General features: G+C 36.0%; 1 protein-coding gene across 1 annotated transcript in view; it reads left to right on the plus strand.

Annotated features, from left to right (window-relative positions):
- LOC129001990 (cilia- and flagella-associated protein 58-like) overlaps positions 1 to 21,817 on the plus strand; it is a 64,593-nt gene that overhangs the window by 13,779 nt on the left and 28,997 nt on the right. The window contains exons 3-13 of the mRNA XM_054429461.1: positions 2,547 to 2,762; positions 3,655 to 3,800; positions 9,281 to 9,455; positions 11,450 to 11,626; positions 12,363 to 12,500; positions 13,185 to 13,446; positions 14,010 to 14,148; positions 14,764 to 14,959; positions 16,427 to 16,535; positions 18,657 to 18,835; positions 19,288 to 19,460. Of these exons, the coding sequence (XP_054285436.1) occupies positions 2,547 to 2,762; positions 3,655 to 3,800; positions 9,281 to 9,455; positions 11,450 to 11,626; positions 12,363 to 12,500; positions 13,185 to 13,446; positions 14,010 to 14,148; positions 14,764 to 14,959; positions 16,427 to 16,535; positions 18,657 to 18,835; positions 19,288 to 19,460 (1,910 nt within the window). The remainder of the gene's footprint in view (positions 1 to 2,546; positions 2,763 to 3,654; positions 3,801 to 9,280; positions 9,456 to 11,449; positions 11,627 to 12,362; positions 12,501 to 13,184; positions 13,447 to 14,009; positions 14,149 to 14,763; positions 14,960 to 16,426; positions 16,536 to 18,656; positions 18,836 to 19,287; positions 19,461 to 21,817) is intronic.

Consider the following 21,817-nt stretch of genomic DNA (forward strand, 5'->3'; position numbering starts at 1 on the left):
TTTGGGGTAGTGTTAGGGCACATTTGTAACCTAATAGTTGAGATTGTCCAGGGTCAGGTGCTGACTGTGATGATTTAGGCCTATTACGCACCACTGTTCTGTAGCTGCGGTCGTTATCACGATTACGCCTCCTGTTTATGTTTCGTTGTCGTCGCGTCGAAGGCATTCAAAAGAAAAAACAACAAATATACAAATTATAGCTAAACAAAACAACGATAAATGCACAAATTTAAGTTACAATCGTGCTAACACGATCCGTCATGGCGACACAAAACAACAATAAATACACAAATTTAAGATACAACCATACTAACACGATCCATCTTGGGGGTTATGTTTAGACAAACTCAAATAGAAAATAAATAAATAAGAGCAATTAAATTATACAGCTGATCAAAATGTAAACAATTATGTTCTTCATAAGGATAACATGGGAACTTTCAAAGCCACTGGGGCAAAGCCCAAGGGACTTTTTCAAAAATGTAAGGCCAGTTTGCAAATATACGCGACACGCTCTTTCTAATGAGACATCAATGGATAAAATCGGTTAAGAAATGGCGGTGGAGTTCAACCGACAAAGTTTCATGTAGCGTATTAATTATACAGGGTGTTTTTTTAAAAACTTGCATCTTTATTTATGTGAAAACCGCAATAGATAGGAATATGCAGTTTGCGGGAATCATCTATTGAAGTAGGGGGCCAAATTGTTTTGAATTCAACATTACATTCACATTCCCCCCCTTTCCCCCCCTGCCCCCAACTTATTTTTTTTAAATAGCAAGGTACCCCTTGTGACATATCAAATGAAAGAGCATGAAAAAAGAAAATGTTTGATGAAAAAAAATTAAAAATCGGTTAATAAATTTGCGAGATATTTCCCCCCCCCTTCCCCGGAACTTGATTTTTTTTAATAGCAAAGTACCCCTTGTGACATATCAAATGAAAGAGCATGAAAAAAGAAAATTTTTGGTGGAAAAAAATTTAAAATCGGCTAATGAATTTGTGAGATAATCCCCCCCTTTTTCCCCTACCCATAACTTGTTTTTTAATAGCAAGGTACCCGCCCTTGTGACATATCAAATGACAAATAAATTTCACCAAAAATTTTCTTTTTTCATGCTCTTTCATTTGATATGTCACAAGGGGTACTTTGCTATTAAAAAAAAATCAAGTTCCGGGGAAGGGGGGGGGGAAATATCTCGCAAATTTATGAACCGATTTTTAATTTTTTTTCATCAAACATTTTCTTTTTTTATGCTCTTTCATTTGATATGTCACGAGCGGTACCTTGCTATTTAAAAAAAATAAGTTGGGGGCAGGGGGGGAAAGGGGGGGAATGTGATTGTAACGTTGAATTCAAAACAATTGGGCCCCCTACGTCAATAGATGATTCCCGCAAACTGCATATTTCTATCTATTGCGGTTTTTACATAAATAAAGATGCAAGTTTTTAAAAAAACACCCTGTATAGATCTTTTTAGAGGGCAGACTGAGACTCCTCTCTCGTTTTAATCCTTTGAGCTTAAAAAAAAACAATGTAGTATGTAAAAGTTTTTTTGTACAGTTATTGGTTAGGGAGAAAACATTAAAAAATGTTAATTTAAAATTCCAATGTTATTCTTATGGAGAATATTGTAATATGTTGTAATTTGCTTGTTTATGGACATATTTTGATAAAACTTTGCAAATTTATTTATTTTATACTTGCTATTAATATTTTACTAAAAAACCACTTTATAATGTCCCTGTAGCAGCAAACCCAGGTACTCGTTAAACCTAATGCTATTTAAATAGAATACATCTACCAGGGGACTGAGCATTGCTCGTGGTGTTTAATTTGTAGGAGACGTTAAAAATATACGTTAAAATAGCCTATAGGCCTACATATGTACAATTTCCATGATATTATAAAACTCCTAATCATTTTATCGTTCATGATGAGCAACGCACTGGGCGGCCATCTGTCATTTCTGTTCCCATACTCAATGAACGTTGGTGGGGCCGTCTTTAAATGTCTTTACCCACTTGCGTACCGTTCCGTCACTCATAATGTTCTCGCCATACACGTCACTAATCTGTTGATGAATTTCAATGGCTTTCACACCTTTAGCACTTAAAAATTTAATTACAGTGTGCTCACTTCACAGTCGGCTGCAGTCTCAATTGGCGGCACCATTTTGGATGCTCAAAACCGGATGTAAATACGGCCGATTGTTGCCAAATTTCTTGTGCTGGCTTGCCAATAGATGCACATACACAGCGCTGATGTCAAAAATGCCAATCGCAGCGCTGGAACGGAGAAATTTAAAAACGGTACTTAGTTAAAAAACATGCCTCGTAAATTAATCCAACGATAATTTATTGCTAAAATGACTGCACAAATTAAAAGCAGTGGTGAAATAAGTATTTTTGTGCGCATGTCATCTTGTTCATCTAATTTTGGTTTTGAGGCAATGTATTATGCTCTTTGATAGTGCCTAGAAAGTACTGAAATGTTGTGTATAGTATAGACTTCTTCAGTTTTTAAGAACGGTATTTGTTTATAGATGTGTGCTGACCTGGAGCATTCCCCTCTCACTACGAGATATGTTGTTGAGATACAGAGAGTGTGGGATCTCCTGGTCAAGTCTCACAATAACAGCAAGCGGATGGCCGACGTCATCAAAGAGCAACTCCAAGCCCTCTCTAATAACAACATGAAGCTGACTGTGGCCCACGAGCACAGCAAGTCCGAGCAGAAGACCATTGACAACCTTACTCAGGTACTATTTAACTGTCAGCTAACTACCTGCATAGCCTAGTACAGTGCTTGCCTTCTAATCTGCAGGACAATGGTTAGATTTCAAGCAATTGTTATAGTAGCAAGATTGATGTTTGGCCTGCTCTTTTAGAAGAAACGTAAAAATGCCAATGGCATTGAAAACACACAAAAAAGTAGTACCATTGGTAATAGCTTTAACTATTGATACAACCAGACATTCCATCCCAGTTGTCGCCAGTTGTTCATCAAAGTTGCCAAAGTTGATGTGAGCCACTGACAGATTGTGCTGATGGGTATAATACTGATTTCTGTTGAATACACAAACCTTTTTTACCAAGTCAAGGAACAACTTATTGTGAGCTATAGCAACTGTTACGACCCATAAACTATGTCAAACAAAAATAAGGTAGAAAATATAATTTTAAACAATAGTGCATTCTGTGACTAGCTCACTCAACTACATTCTTTTTTAATAAAAAATTGGCGACAGCTGGTCCATATAGATGGGAAGTCTACTTCAGTATCCAAGTCAATGGTAATAGCAAACCAATATAGTTGTTTATAAAATCTGAGAGTAAAAAATGCCAGGCATCAACAGGAATCTTATTTAGTCTGCCCATCAGGTTTTCTGCTCAAGAGACAAATCAGTTGTACATCAGAGTCAGAAAACATAACTTTACTATAGACAAAACCAATCATAACTTTGACTCCTAGTCACTTAATCATTATTTTTATTATGGTTTATAAAGTTTCCCACCTTCTTTCTTCATTCCCTAATAGATGCTACTTTTTAGTCTGTTTAGGCTATCTCAGTTGTTTTATATTTATCATATGAACTAGGGTACTTTATGAGCTCGTAAATTAGAGAATAAATATCTCTCTTCGTTCAAAAGGAAGTGAAGCGAGCACTGAGAATGGTAGATACAGCTCACACCCGCGAGCAAGTTGCGCAAGAGACCATTGAAAACCTGCGACAGCAAATCAATCGGTTACATTCTGAACTGGAGAGCAAATCTAGAATGTCTGACCATGATGGAGAGTAAGTAAACACTATTTTTATGGTATCAACTTGTTATGTAATATGATTTCTATTGTACTGTCAAATAATTCTACAGCTGTTTTATTTAAGACTGTTTTGTTTATGTATGTAATGTTTACAGTTTTGTGCAATTCTGTCATGTAAAATGTAGCTGATTATTAAGTTGAATAAAACCATATAAATTTGGTTTCCAAACATTTCTTTTCATAACAATTTATTTAACTTAATCTTTTAACTATATTATCACAAGTTCTTCTATACAAGTTGTATTCTATCTTTTCTATTCAAGTTTATTCCAAGAAATGTAAACTGATAAATTCTTCAAGCCGGAGCGCCTATCTTTGGACCCTAATGACCCCCATTCTGATCGTCAGTGGAAACCACTATCAAGAATTTCATGGAAGAAACATATGTGCTGCAGAAGATGATCTACTAAAACTTCTAACTAATTTTGTGGACTACAACATATATGAAATAATCTCAGAGGTTGATTCTTATACTGAAGATATATCTATTCTTGACAAACTTTTTATAAAGCCTACTAATGAGGTATATTCACGTCATCAACTGGCTAGAACCTGGAGAAAATATTGATCAGTATCTTCGAAAACTCAAAGAACTTAGTAAAGCATGCAACTTTAAATCTGTCACTACTAATGAAAATCGTAACGAGTACATAAGAGATGCTTTCATTCGAGGGTTAATATCACAGTCCATTCGACAAAGACTTCTTGAAAATCTAACTTTGACTCTTGAAGAAGCTTGTAATCAAACCATTACCTTGGAATCGGCTGAAAATCAGGCGGTTTCATATATTTCAAGCCCTTGTAACTCTATATCTCACTCAACTCCTAAAAATGTTGATGTTACTGATACAAATATTTCTCAGGCAGCTTCTGATTCGTCTTCACACCAATTATCCTCGTTAACACGTTCAGTGCGGAATACCTTCAAACAGGCGCTCGATAATGGCGGCGAGGCCCGGGCGAAGCCCCGCAGCGCAACTGAATCGGTGAACGCAATTGGCATTCAAATATTTCAGTCTGACGAATAAAAAAAGAGCAGCGGTGATTGTGCTGTGTTAGCCCGAGAGTGGACGTAGTTCACTGAAACACCCAAAGGTAGCAGCACTGCCTGGATTCGTAGCCAGTGTCTTTGTAAAGTGGCTCGAAAAGAGAAAATTGCCGGAACCGGGACAAAAGTATTGCTAGACGGGATTTTTACGGGAAATTTTAGTACCAACCTACACAAGACTAAAGCTACATAATCTAAGCTACAGGCTGGCAACGATTATAACGTTCCCCGGCAAAGGCTGAGCTCACACTAAACTAATGTGGAGAGAGTGGCATGACGTCAGCTTTAGCTGATGTCCGCCACCAGTGCTAGTGTCGGACATCATCTATTGATGATGCCCGCACTCAACGTGTTAAGAAGAGAAAAATGTTTCTTTTGTGGACGGTCACGACACTCTCGAGCCAACTGTCCTGCCAAAGACTCAGTTTGTAATATTTGTGACAAGAAAGGCCATTGGGCAACAGTTTGCAATTCTCGCAACCAAAGTAAAACATTTAAGGGTAAAACAACTCAAAGTGAAAAGACAGAAATAAACTCAATGTCTTCCTCTCTTGTTGCTGCCTCACAAAAATGTCTTTCAAAAGCTACAGTGTCACTGATGTTAAATGGCAAACCAGTAGATGCACTCATTGATACTGGGAGTTCCGACAGTTTTATATCTGAAGCTACTGTGAAAAGATTCAATATTTCTAAATACCCAACAAAGCATGAAATATCGATGGCATCAACAAGCCATGTTTCATCAACTCTTGGCCAATGTATTGTTGACATGGTGTGCGATGGCCACGAATACCCACAGACAAAGCTGCTTGTCTTAACTGATTTATGTGCCGATGTTGTAATTGGACATGACATCCTTCGGCAACATTCTGCTGTGGAGCTGAATTTCGGTGGTAAACGCCCACCCTTCAATGTTTGCAATCTACTTAGGGCTAAAGTATCACCACCACCACTGTTTGATAATCTAACTAATGACGTCAAGCCTGTAGCCATCAAGTCCCGCTGCTACTCTGAAGATGATAGTCTTATATAAAATCCAATGTATGTTTGTATGTTTGTATGTTTGTATATTTGTATGTTTGTCCTTTATGGGCTCCAAAACCACTCGACAGATTGTAATGAAACTTTCAGGCATTATTAAGCATTATTCAAGGATGGTTTGTGTGAAGTTTGGTGCAGATCCGTCAATAGAGCTCCGCCCCAGTGGCTCTGGAGTTTCCCATGTTAACCTTATGAGTACTCATATTTAAATGGAATTAAAGAATCTTTTAACAGCTGGTGCAACTAAACAATTTGATTCTGTGATTTTCAATAGCATTAAAAAGTTAATAGGTTTACCAACAGGGTGCAGCACTATATTTATTTTTAATTTATGAGAACAGTTAATTTGCAACCAAAAGGTGAGTGAGCGTAGCGAACGAACTTCAACCTGGAGGCGAGTTAGCGTAGCGAACGAGCTAACCTGAAGGCAAGTGAGCGCAGCGAACGAACTCCAACCTAAAGGTGAGTGAGCGTAGCGAACGAACTTCAACCAGGACGTGATTGAGCCATGCGAACAAGCTCATCTTGAAAATGAACGAGCATGTGACATAAAACCACAATAGGACAGGACGACGTCTGTCGGGCCAGCTAGTAAGTTCATAAAAAGTGAAGTAGGTAGGCTTATATCAGAAGGAATAATTGAACCGAGTAAATCACCTTGGAGAGCCAAAGTAATTGTGGTCAACAATGGGCACAAGAGACGTCTGTGTATTGACTACTCTCAAACCATCAACAAATTCACACAGCTTGATGCCTACCCTCTACCTCACATTGAATCATTTGTCTCTAAGCTTGCTTAATATAAAGTGTTCAGTACAATCAATCTGAAGGAGGCATATCACCAAATACCTATTCGGAATGAAGATAAACCATTCACTGCATTTGAAGCTAATGGGAGACTTTACCAATACACTCGAATTCCTTTCGGCGTAACTAATGGTGTGGCGTGTTTTCAAAGAACTTTTGACCAGATTATAGAAACTGAAAATCTACTAGACACGGTTGCTTATCTGGATGATGTAACTATTTGTGGTCCTAGCCAAGCAGAACACGATCAAAACCTACAGAGATTCATGGAAGCAACTAAAAAGTATAATCTTACCCTGAACAAAGAAAAATCTAAGTTTTCGTTGACCAGCATTCCAGTTCTGGGGTATATTGTAGAAAACATGTCCATGCGTCCTGATCCTGACCGCTTGCAATCACTCTTGAATTTCCCCGTTCCAACTGATAATGCAAGCCTTAAAAGAGCTCTTGGCATGTTGTCCTATTACGCAAAGTGGATTCCTAAATTCTCTGAGAAGGTTCATTGTCTTACTACAGTCAAATCATTCCCAGTAGGCAGTAAAGAAGTATTGGCTTTTAAGACATTAAAAGAAGAAATAGCAAGATCCAGTATGTCTGCAGTTGAAGAGAATATTCCATTTACTGTAGAAACAGATGCATCTGAATCAGCTATAGCCGCTACCCTTTCACAAGCTGGAAGGCCAATATGTTTCTTTTCAAGAATCCTAACTAAGAGTGAACAACATCTACCTGCTATGGAAAAAGAGGCCCTCACAATATTTGATTCAATACAGAAATGGAGGCATTTCCTGATTGGAAGACGGTTTAAATTAATTACAGACCAGAAATCTGTGTCCTATGTGTTCAATCAGAAACACGCGGGAAAGGTTTTAGAACAATAAGATTTTAAAGTGGCGATTGGAACTAGCACCTTTCTCTTACAACATAGTGTACTGTTCTGGCAAGGAAAACGTAGTAGCAGATCCATTTTCACGAGTTTCATCTTCCATCTCTTTTAGAGATTTCGAAAAACTCCGTAGAATTCATTGTGACATTGGACATCCTGGAATAGTACGGATGTTTCATTTCTTAAAAAGTAAAAATCTCCCTTACTCTATCGAAGATGTCAGGCGAATGACCGCTTCATGCTCTGTTTGTGCGGAAGTGAAACCTCGGTTCTACCAAAAAACCCCATCAACACTCATCCATGCAATGGCTCCTTTCGAGAGACTTAACATTGATTTTAAGGGGCCAATACCATCTGTGACAAGGAATAAATACATACTGACGGTTGTTGATGAGTTTTCAAGATATCCGTTTGCTATTCCTTGCTCGGACACATCATCATCTTCTGTCATCAAAGCACTTACATCAATCTTCACCATCTTTGGTATGCCTGCTTTTGTCCACTCCGACCAAGGTTCTGCTTTCATGTCAAAAGAACTGAGTGATTTCTTACACTCAAAAGGAATCGCCACAAGCTGATCTTCACCTTATAACCCTCGACGTAATTCTCAAGCTGAGCGATATAATGGAACGATTTGGAAGACTGTATCTCTTGTTCAGAGAAACAAGGGACTGAAGACAGAACAGTGGGAGTATGTTTTGCCAGAAGCTTTGCATTGTATACGCTCGTTACTGTGTACAGCTACGAATGAGACCCCACATGAACGTCTTTTCAAACACCAGAGACGATCATTTTATGGCACCTCTCAACCTCAATGGCTCATGAATCCAGGACCAGTATTAGTGAGAAGGCATGTAAGAAATAACAAATATGACCTTTAGTGGAACAAGCTCAGCTGATAGAGGCTAATCCAGACTATGCTTGCATCAAGTATAGAGATGGTAGAGAGGCTCTGGTATCGGTGCGACATCTCGCTGTTCCCCCTGAAGCTATCCAACAAGAGGATGAGCTTGTGACTTCAGAAAATCCCAGTCAAGAACTAGATCCTGTTCTTCAAGACCTGAGACGTGAATCTAACCTGCTTCAACCTGAAATTGGGAACTCTATTCAATCTGAAATCGAAGCATGCCCTCTACATGAGACCGTGACCCCTACTTCTGTGATTGATAATGAAGAAACAAACCTGCGTAGTTCCACTAGAGTCCGAAGACCTCCCACCTATCTAAGGGATTACATTAAAAAAAAGATGGGGTGAATGTTAAGTAATATGATTTCTATTGTACAGTGCTGTCAAATATTTCTACAGCTGTTTTATTTAAGACGGTTTTGTTTATGTATGTAATGTTTACAGTTTTGTGCAATTCCCTCATGTAAAATGTAGCTGATTATTAAGTTGAATAAGACCATATAAATTTAGTTTCTAAACATTTCTTTTCATAACACAACTATACTGTCTCAAGTATCAGACAAATGTTTTAACAATATTGTTATCATTCTTTTTTAATAGCGTTGACAAAATTTAAAGATACCGGTAGATATTAATTGAATATGGTTTTTTACAGAAAAACCATGACAGACAAACGTAAAGATTTTATGATAGTCATACAAGAACATATCCTGTTGATTATTTCAATAGTAAACATTTAAACAATGATCCATCTAATGTTTCCAGGTTTAGTTCAATGGCAAAAACCAAGGAAGCGCAAGCAAAAGAACGTGAACGAATGATGGCTGAAATTTCCAACTTGCGAGAGAGACTGAATGCTGCTATGACGTACCAAGATGAGCTGGAGAGGAAGAACTCCTCAGCTGATTTAAGGATATCAGAACTACAGCAGGAGCTGGAGGTAGAATTTCTATGTCAATTTAATAGAGAACAATAATAAAAAACAATATTTTTAATGTTCACAAAGACTAACCATACAGAACCTGTCCATAAGTGGTTTCAAGGACGGAGTTATGAGTTTTCGATGATTAGTTTTTTAATTTATTATTTTATTGTTACCTGGTAGTAGAGTATCACTATTTCATTGATCCACCCTCTTTTTTACCAGATGATATCAGTAACAGTTGGGATGGTCTCATTCAAATAATGTTCTTTGATTGGTTGAGCCATTTTTATCACCCCTGGAAAACCATTCAACTTGAGTCCAACTCCTAAAAAAGTGCGGTTAGCGAGAGTATGATCACTATATCATTAAATCCACCATTTTTTTACCAATTGATATCAGTATCAGTTGAGATGGTCTCATCCAAATAATGTTCTTCGATTGGTTGAGCCATTTTTATCCTCACTGGAAAACCAGTCAACCTGAGTCCGCTCCCTACACTCCTAAAAAAAGTTGCTGTGCTCTGCCAGTCAGATTCATTTACCACTAAAATGTATTATTTATTTCCAATAGGCCCTACCTGTTAAAATTTATTTATGATAGATGCTATCACTGCATACACCAAAGGATGAACACCATGCTGCAGTATATCAATATTTAAATTTGTGTGGTGTATTCCCAGTAGTACCAAGAATGTAGCTTACCTTATGGTTGCCAGGTTCTTGAAGAGTGTGGATATGAAGCTCCATGTCCGTTTCTCCACTTGTGTGGCATCATCAGGCACACAGTTCATATAAAATTCTACATCAGATATGTTGATGACCCTTCCTCCCAGAATGGTAATGACAGGCCAGCCCAAATACAGGGAGCGGCACAAATATCTGACGGTTTTCATGCGAGTACAGTCCGGCAGCCGAGTGGACGGGGGTGGTGGGGAGCGGCTCATTCTCAAGGCCAAGTGACCCCATTTCAGTTTCAGTCGCCATGGAGCAGTGGACCGGAACACATCGCGCGTTTGTCGTTGAGGCGTATTTTAAAAGTGGCGATTCTGTTGTTGATACACAGCGTAAGTTTCGTAGGCAGTTTAATGTGGCTCGTGGGGAACCTATCCCATCCCGAAACACCATCAAATTGTGGGTGGATACCTTTAGATCCACAGGATCAACTGCAAAATGTAGGCTACAGGCCGTCCAAGGTCAGTGAGGACGCCGGAGAACGTGGAGCGAGTGCAACAAGCTGTGCTAACGAGCCCGCATCGCCCAGTGCGTAGACAAGCTGCTGCTCTTGGCATGTCTGATCGCTCTATTCGACGAATTTTGCACTCAGACCTTCACTTTCACCCATATAAAATAGCAATTGTCGGGTAAAAGTGAAGGTCTGAGTGCAATTAGAACATGCTAATTAGCTATAGCAACTGAATCACAGAAAAAATTGGAAAGATCTTCAACAAACACTAACAAACCAATTGATCACGAAAGGGGTGTATACAAAATAACATGTGTATTGCCTTTCCACAAAGAGTACATCAATTACACTATCACAAATCCTTATATACAAATATTCAAAGAACATAATACCAGCCAGGCATACCGATCCTGATTCATTAGTTGCCAAACACCAAGTAACCAAAATCACCATATTTCATTTACTGATTTATTAACAATGCTCAAACATGTACATTCTAAATCCATAGCTAAACTGCAAGAGATCTACCATGAACATATTCATAATTCAAACCCAGATAAATGTAAATAAATAGTGTAATATAGTGTAAACAATTATGTAAATATACGGACTGTGGAAAAATGTTAAGCTTCATGTCCACACTCTTCAAGAACTTGGCAACAGTAAGGTAAACTTAAGTTATCAATGTTTACTTCCTCCCCCAGTTCAAGGTATATATTAAGTTTACTTTAGAGTTATAGAGGTTTAAAAAAATCACCATACGTATGAAGATTGCATTCTTGATTTTTAATTATACTTTAATAAAAATTCAAATGTGTCTTTTACAGAACCAGACTAACGAGATGTCAAAAGAGTCAAGGTTCAAAGAGCGGTTTGAGGACGAGTTGCTTCGAGTCAAGAAGGAACTTACAGTCAAAGACAGTCAGATTGTGACACTGAATGAACAGATCCAGGAACTTCAAATGAAAATGATACACCATCAGAATGCCAATAAAGAGCTGAGGGTAACGTTTCAATACACAAACATATTTATTTTAGTTGAACGATGATATGCTTTGTTTGTTATAGACTCGTTGGCATCGTGTATTGGATAATACCTTATAAAGGTAACAAGTACAAAAACTACATTATATTAATTCCACTTTGTAAAGACTAGCAGAGTACACAGGCCCCACATACAAGTCCTGTTATTTTTATTTTGCCTGATTATAAATTATCATAATACAGGCATCCCATAAAATAATAGGCCAAATGTTTGCCCATAAATGGTTTGATTCTTACTAGGTACCTTTTGAGTTTAACAGTTTCTTTCTCATTAACTGAGATTCATTCGGGCAGGAAGAAACAAAGTTGATTTATTTCAAAACTAAAATCATCAGGACACATCAAAATCAATCGTTATTTTTAAACATTTAGAGGATTTAATAAATTTAGAATTGAACATAATGACTTGAGCCACCAACTAAACTGATGCCAATTATAGATTTCAGTCGAATACACAAACCTTTCAACCAAGATAAACTCAATGGACAACTTATATTAAACTATAGTATCTTCTATTTCATATCCATAGCTTTCAAAATGAAAAAAATGTGGAAGAATATATAGTTTTGACAGTGCACACACTATGAGAGACTCTTTAGTAATGTTCTATTTGAATAAAAATGTTACTACAGCTGGGCCATACGGGATATCTACTTCAGTATCTTAGTGTCAATGGTGTTCAACCTGTGTCTGCAGGTGTTGAATGACAAGAACGGCCAGACCATTGAAGTGATGAACCAGCGACTTGTCAAGTCACAAGAAGATTACCAGAGGGAGGTCGGCCTGGTGGAGGAGCTGCGACAGACCATCACAGTGCTCAACAACCAGGTCAAGGTAGGATTGATGATACCAAGTGCCAAGACGTCAAGTAGTCTATTTTAACCCCTTAACCGCCACGCACGAGATAGGCCTAACTCAAGAAACCCCCGAACCCCACCCCCCCCCACAATCACAAATTTTAGTAGGGTATTGTTAAAGCTTAATGTTTTTGAAGATGTCTACAAACAATATTGATAACTATTTTCTTTAGAAAAACAACTGGTACAGTTTATTAAATCACAAGTAAAAATCGTCAAAAACGGCAAAAATAAGTGGCAATGGCGGATTTTGACTAGGCTACTTAGACCGCGGTTAAGGGGTTAAGGCAATGATAAGTGAAGGATGAGCAGTGCCGGAACTTCCTCAGTTTTGTCAGTTTTCTGCACCTCCTTTTTCAATGGATCTTTTTCAAGTTTGCTTGGGTCTGCCTCTTTTTCTTGTACCTTGCGGATTCACTCCAACACTCTTTCAAGTTTTCTTAGGGTGTGCCTCACCCATTACATTTATGCTCTCAAATCATATTGTAGTCAGCACCGCATGTTCTCCTAGAAAAAGTTTGGGGGTTTATTCATAGATCTTTTAGAAACATCTTGAAGATATTATTTTCTCATATAATATGAGGTCAAAAAGTTGTCTTCTGTGTTACAGTAGATTGGGTTTAAATGAAGCTTCTTTGTAATATAACCAGGTTTTTTACAGGCGAATGAAGATGAAATAGCCAAGTTGTTGTCAGAGGTGGCCAAAACATCAACAATCCAGGAAATGTTTAAAAAGAAGATAAGTAAAATAGAAGGACAGAAGAGTGAGCTGGAAGAACAAAAAGCAAAGTTAGTGATGAGTCTGCAGACTCTACAAAGGACGATCAGAGAAGAACAGAATAAGGGGAAGGATGATAAGATGCTACTAGAGAGCACGATTAGAGAGAGGGACATAGTCAACAGAAACTTACTTAAAGTCAATGGTAAGTCTGTGTTAAATAAGGGAAGCTTTTAGTGGAAGGGATTTAGCTATTTCTGCAATAAGATTTACCCATCCCCAACAAACAAGACCAACACATCACCAACTCCTGTTGTTTCTCAAGATTGGAAACACTACCATATAGGATGATTCCTAACTAGTGTCATGTAATAAAATGCTGTTGACAGACAATGTTTGAACTAGCCCCTCTACAACTCTAAAATTCAACACAATTTCTTGCAGATTTTTCTCTATTTTTAATCTATACTAGAAACATAGTGTAAATTAACATGAACTCGCCATTTTAAAGGAGCGTCAAAACAATATAGTTTGTTTTTCTCTGATTGTGTTCTCTAGTTGATCAATATCATTCAATTTGTTCTGAAAAACATACAAGTATCATAATGCAATTGTAGCTTTCCTTAATGTCTAATTGATTTCACTGACAAAACAAATGATTGAATGTAAGAAGTTGACATCAAAATTATTGCATGTACTATGAAAAACCTATTAACTTTGAGTGATTATTATTTCACTCCAATTATTATATTCTGCATCATGTTGCAGCTCTTGTCAGTGAAAAAGAACAAGTAATAAAATTGATAAATCAAGCAAAGCTGTACTTGGAGCATGACATTGACAACACTCGTTTGGAGTTGAGTAGACAATCACAGCACATTGCTGCTCTGGAGAAGGAGAAGGACAGGTAAACTAGGTCAAACCTTTGGTTATTTATAAGCATCATAGTAAATCCCATCGCCATGTTATAAAGCTGGAACCATTTTAAGAACAAAATAATATAGTTGAATTGTTCTAAAGTATGCACTGATAAATGCTGTTTTATGCACACACCACGTTACAATGCCAATGATAAAAAACTAATACCATGTAATTTGAACTATATTTTTATCAACTACCATAGTACCAAACACTTGAAGAGAAAATTTAGTTTGATGATATAACTGTGTTATGAGAAGTGGATATTTTATAGCACTTATTTCCTAAATTTTATTGATACCAGAGGAAAGCCTATTCAACACTCAGCAAAATATGGGATGCGAATCCTAAGGCTAGCGAGACCATATACAAAGCCAAATGGATTATTAGTTTTATATATATATATATATATATTATAGGTTGGAGTTAAACTAGTTTACCAGCCGATTTTTCTCTTTAAACTACCCTCTGAAGAAGTCATATATTAGGACAAAACTCAGTGTTATTTTTTGTAACCTTTTACCTGTACCTACTCCATTTTTTTTAAATACACTTTGCTAAACACCATCACTAAAATTCTATAATCAATGTTGTATTGTTGCAGACATGTGGCTGATGCTGTGGTGTTGACTAAGAAACTGGAAGCTGCCATTGATGACACTAAGCTGCAGCAAGTAGCTGTCAATGACTACAAGAAGAAACTGACTCAGTCGGAGGGCAAACTGGCTAACAAGGCTAGCGAATGTGAGAACTTGCGCTTTGAACTCAACACTTGCACCAAGAACCTCAATGAAGCTCAGGTCACTGCTGTCAATTGTTATTCAGTCTTATGGTTACCAATTAATGATTCTTCCTGGTTGTTGTTAGTATAAATTGAGGTTCATTTGTCTTGCTAAAAAATTTAAAAAATCCTCTGTTGTTGAGTTTTTAAAAAACTCATGAGAATCAGAACACTGTATTGAGTTTTATTGTTTGCTATGGGTTAATACTTATTTTTTATTTCGTTTTTAAGCATATTGACATCCTATGATTCTCAAATTAACTTTAATCATTTCTGAATTCACTTAGTTATATTTTTTAATAAGCTTCAATAAAAAGGTGATTGTAAAGGTAAAATAAAACAAGCCAATATCCGACATGCAAATGCTTTGGTGTGTGGTGATCCTCAACCGGATGTATGGCGTGTTTAGTCACATTTGTGAAAATAGATTGAGTGCTCGAGTTGTGAATAGAAACGTAATGGCAAACAATTAATAACACTACTACCAGATATTGAGTTTTGGATTTTAGTTTGCAAAAATGACTGAAATAGTAAGCTTGAGTTATTTCTAATTATAAATTTTGTTGACTTTTTGGGCTCTCATGTTTTAAAATCAACCTGTTTGGTTAAAATATATTGTGCGGTTAAATGCCTGAGTTAAAATTTGACTGTGAGTTTTTGTATCTAGATTTATATATGACACAAAAATGAAAGTACAAAACTAAGACCTACTAACTTATTTATTTTACTTGGCATATATTACCATACCAAGTACAATAAAGAAAGGCTTGATTTAAATTAACCCTTTTTCAGTGAATAAAATTTAATAATTACATACTTTTAGTGTTTAGGGACCCTTCTCCTAGAACTGTACCAAATTTGGCTTATACATGATTTTTTTCTCTACACGGTCTTCGTTGCCTGGACTAATAAAAAAATTGTTAAATGCTGCAAATTTTATATGAATTGTATATGGGAAAAAAGTTTGTATAGTTTGTTCTATTGTATTTTATAAAATTATAAATTGGATTCAAAGTTTTGGACTAGGGCTATAGACATTTTTACTTGATAAGTAAATACCTATAGGTACTTTAATTCTATCTATTGTTCTTGCTAGGACACCCTAGCTAGGCTTACACAGTCTAAATCCAACCAGATTCATGGAAATGTATATATAAAACAAACATAAAACACTATACACCAAAGACAATTATGTAAATGAAAAGGGTAATTCTAAATGACGGACCCATTTAAAAAATTGTATTTACCATTCTTAGTTTTATGACTGTTTTAGAAAAGAAAACCTACCCAATGAGCAACAATATGGCGATTGGGGGAAATTATGAATACTAATATTTTACATTGACATTTTTTTAGTTGGTATTGTTGAGCTATTACATTTTGGTAATAACCAGGGCTCTGAAATGTTCGCAATGGGCCTCACACCACGTAAGGCCAATTTGTTGGAATTTTTATATTTGGATTTTGATTTAAATTGTCATTTTAGGAGGATATCTTGGAGTTCAAACACAAGTCTAAGGTGATGACTCTCCAGTTAGAACAGCTTAAGGAAGACATTGCTGGCAAAGAGATGCAGTTAATACGAGAACAGTTAGGTATGTACCCTGAAACAAGTTTGTTTAAACATTAAGTTATAACCTTTTGAGTGCCGAGCATCTTGCAAGGGTAACAGAAGGAGGTTTGCTACAACTATTCGTTAGACAAATGTGGTCAACCAATCAAAAAAAGATTACAAATCTTTAAAAATAAACAAAACACATATTTGTTTTCAATTTTCTTATATTTATTTCTTTAGTTTGTGAATAATTGCATGACGTGATATGAACTTAGTAGGCCTAGAGTGATTTTTGTATTATTTTAATTTTATTTTGACTGTGTTTGTATTTTTGTAACCAACATGTTTTTCTTATAATTGAAACAATGGTAAGCTATAATTTTGCACTGTTAGTTGCCCAATGAAAATTGGTTAGTCATGAATGACAGTGCCATTTGAAACATGTTGGATAACGAGTCAAGTTTTATGTTTTTATGTGTCAGTTTAGACCAATCAGGTTTGTAACACAATGTCTCATTAGGGCTCGAGGTAGGCCTTGAACTTCACATATCAAATAGTAACCTCTTTCTCCTAATGCTAGACTTTCTTGTAGCAATATTGAAGACCCAAACTTTTTCTAGAAATGAAATTAGGCCTATACAAATTATTTACAAATTATATTACGGGAAATTCGTGCAATAACTATAAGTATTAATTTTACCTTAATAAAAAATTATTGAAATTCCTATTTTACCATGAAAAATGTAATATAGAATTGAATTGAAAACATCTGTATTGATTAAGTACACATTGTTTACATCGAATTGTGTCATTACTCAAAAAAATAGTACATATTAATAAAATCACTATGATTATTTGCAATAAAAAGATAGAAAGCAAACAGACTACAGTTTAGTAACGTTAAATAGATGCTTTTCAATCAGTTAAACTTTTAACTTTTTTTAATTCCTTGAAGTTATTCATGCCACTCAATTCCACAGAAAGCTTTAAAAATTTTGCACCTGCGCAGGATGTTTTTTTGTAAAAAGAATTCAGCCTGGGTAAGTCAATGGAAATTGTATTCCTGTTTGTGGTAAAATAAATGTGTCACCTAGTCTGGGAACCAAATTATTTAAGTACAGGGCCTAGCTGTTTTACATGTAGAGCTGTAGGAAAAACATACAGTCATTATGCCCAGATTAGTGAAATGGTGACAGATAGAATCATCAAAATAATAAAAATTTAGATTCTACATGATGCGGATAGCTCTTTTTTGGAGAAGGAGAATTCTATCCAAATTTTGTTTTTGATGTACCGCCATTGATAGCTACCAAAATTTATTGAAAAATCTATAAAAGCAAAATAAAGAGTTTTTAGTTAGGCTATATTGATATAACAGAAATTATACATCCATCTACTATATAAGTATATAAGGCAAATATCCCTTAAGAAAATTATGCACTACATGATCAACATAAAGATTCCATGTTAAGTGTTCATCTAAAATTAATTCTAAGTAACATCGTTGAGCTGACTTTTTTCAAAACTTGATTATTTAAAAATATATTACAGGATCAGTGGAGGTTTTACTACCTACTTTAATTAGTTTTGCTAGTATTTAATAATATAGGTTGTGATTATTTAAAAAGTAGTTTATAGGTGACAGATTTTGAATCACGCCGTTTTCTTAGTGATCTAGTAACTTATTACTGATCTTTTAAGTAGCATCATCAACATAAAGACAAATATTCTTTGATGAACCATTAAGTAACAGAAAAAAAGTAATGGGCCAAGTATTTAACCCTGAGGTACACCATGATGAATCTGAGTTAAAAAAGATTCACCACAAACAATTAATATGACTTTTTTATTTATTTGATCTTAACAAATTGTTGTCTATTAATAGTTAATCTATTCATAGTTCATATTTAATTTAATTCAGCTTTACCGAATTTTAAAATAAACATGCTCCGGAGTTGTTGTAAGTTTAGAAAAAAGTTTGGCTGCTGTATGCATCAGAGCTTTGTTCATATAGTGTAATTTACCAACTGTAGTGACTGATTTCAAGCCGGTTTTAGTTTCTTGGGTAATACCCATAGCTTTCGGACTTTGGTAGATGCTTTAGTTAATCGCTGATCAGATAAACCACGGGAATCACCAGGTAAGTTTCTGGATGTTTTAGCACTGCGTAAGGCCCACGCTGAGAAGGAGGCGATGAGGATAGAGACACAGAAGGTGGAGGCAGAGTTGAGAGAGATAAAACAGGTTGTTAGCAACTTAGAGATGGAAGTGAACAGTCTGCAACACAGTGGGAGAGAGGCGTACGCTCAGCACCACAGGGACCTCAAGGAAATTGATCAGGTCACTCAAGGAAAATGTAGTATTAGATTGAGATAATGATATTTATACGACTCCAAAATACCAGGTTGTGTATTTTAAGGCGAGTGAAGGATGAGACTTGTAGAATGAGATAAGAGCTTTGTTACTGACTGAGATCAGCTGGATCTTTTGCCAGAATAACTAATTTAAAGTCTAATGATCAAGGATAGATAGTGAGGAAAAGGGCTTGGCACAAAATCCAAAATATAGGTTGATTTAACAACTAGAAACAATCGCAATGACATTCATTCATATTTAATTTATGTACTGTGGGCACCAGGATCTTGCTAATGAATTTTACAATTTATAATTAGTTTTAAATTTAGTTGTGTACTCACAATAAAATAGTTTATTTTCTCTTCCACACTCACAACACAACCATAGTAAAAATATGAAATACCCGACTGAAAATAAATGAAATGTCGTTACCACAGCTAAGGGGTGCGAGAGAAGCAATTAATGCACAACTTGTGCGGCGAAATGATGAACTGGCAGTGTTGAGAGAGAAGACAAAAACTTTGCAGAGCAGCTTGGATGCTGGACAGAAGCAGTACTCCCAGCGGCTCGAGGATATCAGGGTCCTCAAGCTGGAGATTCAGCGACTCAGGTTTAAACTTTCCCATAAACAAATTAGTTAAAAAATATTAGATATTAAGTTTGAATTTGCTGTTCTTAATGGTTTTGTATTTGTATCTTACTTTTAAAAACCAACCAGTACGTTGTAATGGTTCAGTAAATTAAGGGACTAATCGGAGTTTTAAAATGAGAAGCACCACTAGGATCAAACTTATCTGCCATGGCGCAGAAGATAGTTAGCCCTAAAATTTAGTCCTCAAGCTAATTTAACTAACTTTTGTACGGATTGAAAAAAAAACTGATAATATTTGAAATATTGACAATGACTACCGGTACTTCATCCAAAAATGCAATAATCCAAATCAAGACATAAGTTGTTTTTTTATTCATCCATGGTTTTTGATAAGTATAAGGTACATATAGGTTTGGTAGCCTACTAAGTGAGAAAGATTCTGGACCCAGATGCTATTTGTCAATTCGTTATGCAACAAAAGGTCGATGTTGGAACAAAGGGATTGTAACCAGTGTTGGGTTGGGATGTTCCCTTACATACGCACAGAATGCCAGTGCATAGATAAACAGATAAATAAAAATTAAAGAAACAACACAAAATACATTAGTCTGAAAGACCTATGTAGCTGGAAGTTTAATATGTATTTCAATTGCTCATTCTTAAATTAAGTATTCATCTCAGATTTATGGTAGATAAACTTAAAAATTAACTGTAAAATATTAAAAGTTGTTAAATAAAATTCTAAGGCAGTCACTTAGATTGATATAGGCCTACACTTCTTCCTTTAGGCAATAGACAATAGACAAAGCTTATTTGTACATAACGCCTGAACTCAATAATTACAGAAGTAATTCCCAAGCTGGTACATGGTAATTTTATATAATATATATACAGTACGTGAATTCCTCAAACTAAATTATCTTCTAACAAGTGTAAAGCCATTAAAATTTATTTTTAAAAATGTATGAATTTTGTAATACACTCTTTGGCTCAAAGTCTGTTTTAGCTTAGATGTAAAGTTTGATTTTGATAACGATTTGTATGAATTAGGCAAATTGTTGTAGATTTAATCCCATGCAAAGATGTACAATTTCAAATTTTGTGTGCAAATGTTCAGGAAATTGAACATTTTAGTTATTATTTCTTGTTTGATAGTTATGATTTATGAGGGTTAATCCAAAAATAAAGTCCAATTATGAAAAAAGATTAAAACTTAATTTTTTTCAAAAACAATTGTTTTATTTACATTCCTTGCATATTTGTCTACATTTCTACATAATTTCAATGCTTATTTAAACATTTGTCACATTGTTCGACAAGCTTTGAAATGCCTAATTCGTATAAATCAGCCGCCTGCAAAGATAACCAGTTTTTTACCTCGGTGTTGAAGCGCTTGCCGCTAAAAAACTCCTTTATGTAGCTGAACAATTAGAAATCACATTCGTTCTACTCAAATTTGGGAAATCCATTTCGAGATCTGAAATATTAAATAGTTGATCTTCACAAATTTTTTGGTCAACCTGTGAGGGAATTTCTGTGTGTTTGTCGATTTCGTTATCCTATGGCCAAAATAGTTCAGCGATGCTGGGTTTAAATTTCCAGGGGTCGATGTGAACCAACAAAATATTGTTGTTCTGAAATTCCACTCAATATTAATTTCGTCTCAAATAATCTAAAGTGTCGATCGTCTGTGTTTAATCAAAATCCTTTATTGAAATGATAGGGTAACTCAGTGAAATGTGCGAACCAGTTGTCGCTATTCACTCATCATCGTTACCCTATCAGACGCGAGAGAAAACGTTGTCGTGTATAATCTATGTGTCGTGTTATCTGTTAATTCAATTCTCGCGTTAGAGTCTATTTCAAGAATTAGGTTCGATAGCTTGTACAGCTAGTTAGGATGCTGAATGTTCTTCGAGCAAACTAGGATCGGTATCAAAGGTTATAGGATCAAACTAAACCTTGCTACGCTCCGATCGTTACCCTAACCCCACGCAAATGCGCTCTATACAACCAAGAGGTCAAGGATAGATAGCATGCACAGCTAACTAGGATGCTGAATATACTTCAGCAATCTAGGATAGGTTACGGTAGGTTAATCGTTACCTAAACGCCCGTACACACCTCGGTCGCTACCCTAAACCCCATGCCAATGCGCTCTAAACAACAAAGAGGGTAAGGATAGATAGCCTGCACAGCTAACTAGGATGCTGAATATACTTCAGCAATCTAGGATAGGTTACGGTAGGTTAATCGTTACCTAAACGCCCGTATACACCTCGTTCACTACCCTAACCCCACGCAAATGCGCTATAAACAACAAAGAGGTTAAGGATAGATAGTCTGCACAGCTAACTAGGATGCTGAATATACTT

The sequence above is a fragment of the Macrosteles quadrilineatus genome, unplaced genomic scaffold (assembly GCF_028750875.1).
Source record: "Macrosteles quadrilineatus isolate MER2022 unplaced genomic scaffold, UCM_ALF_1.0 Scaffold_9__3_contigs__length_116548681, whole genome shotgun sequence".
NCBI classification, from domain to species: Eukaryota; Metazoa; Arthropoda; class Insecta; order Hemiptera; family Cicadellidae; genus Macrosteles; species Macrosteles quadrilineatus.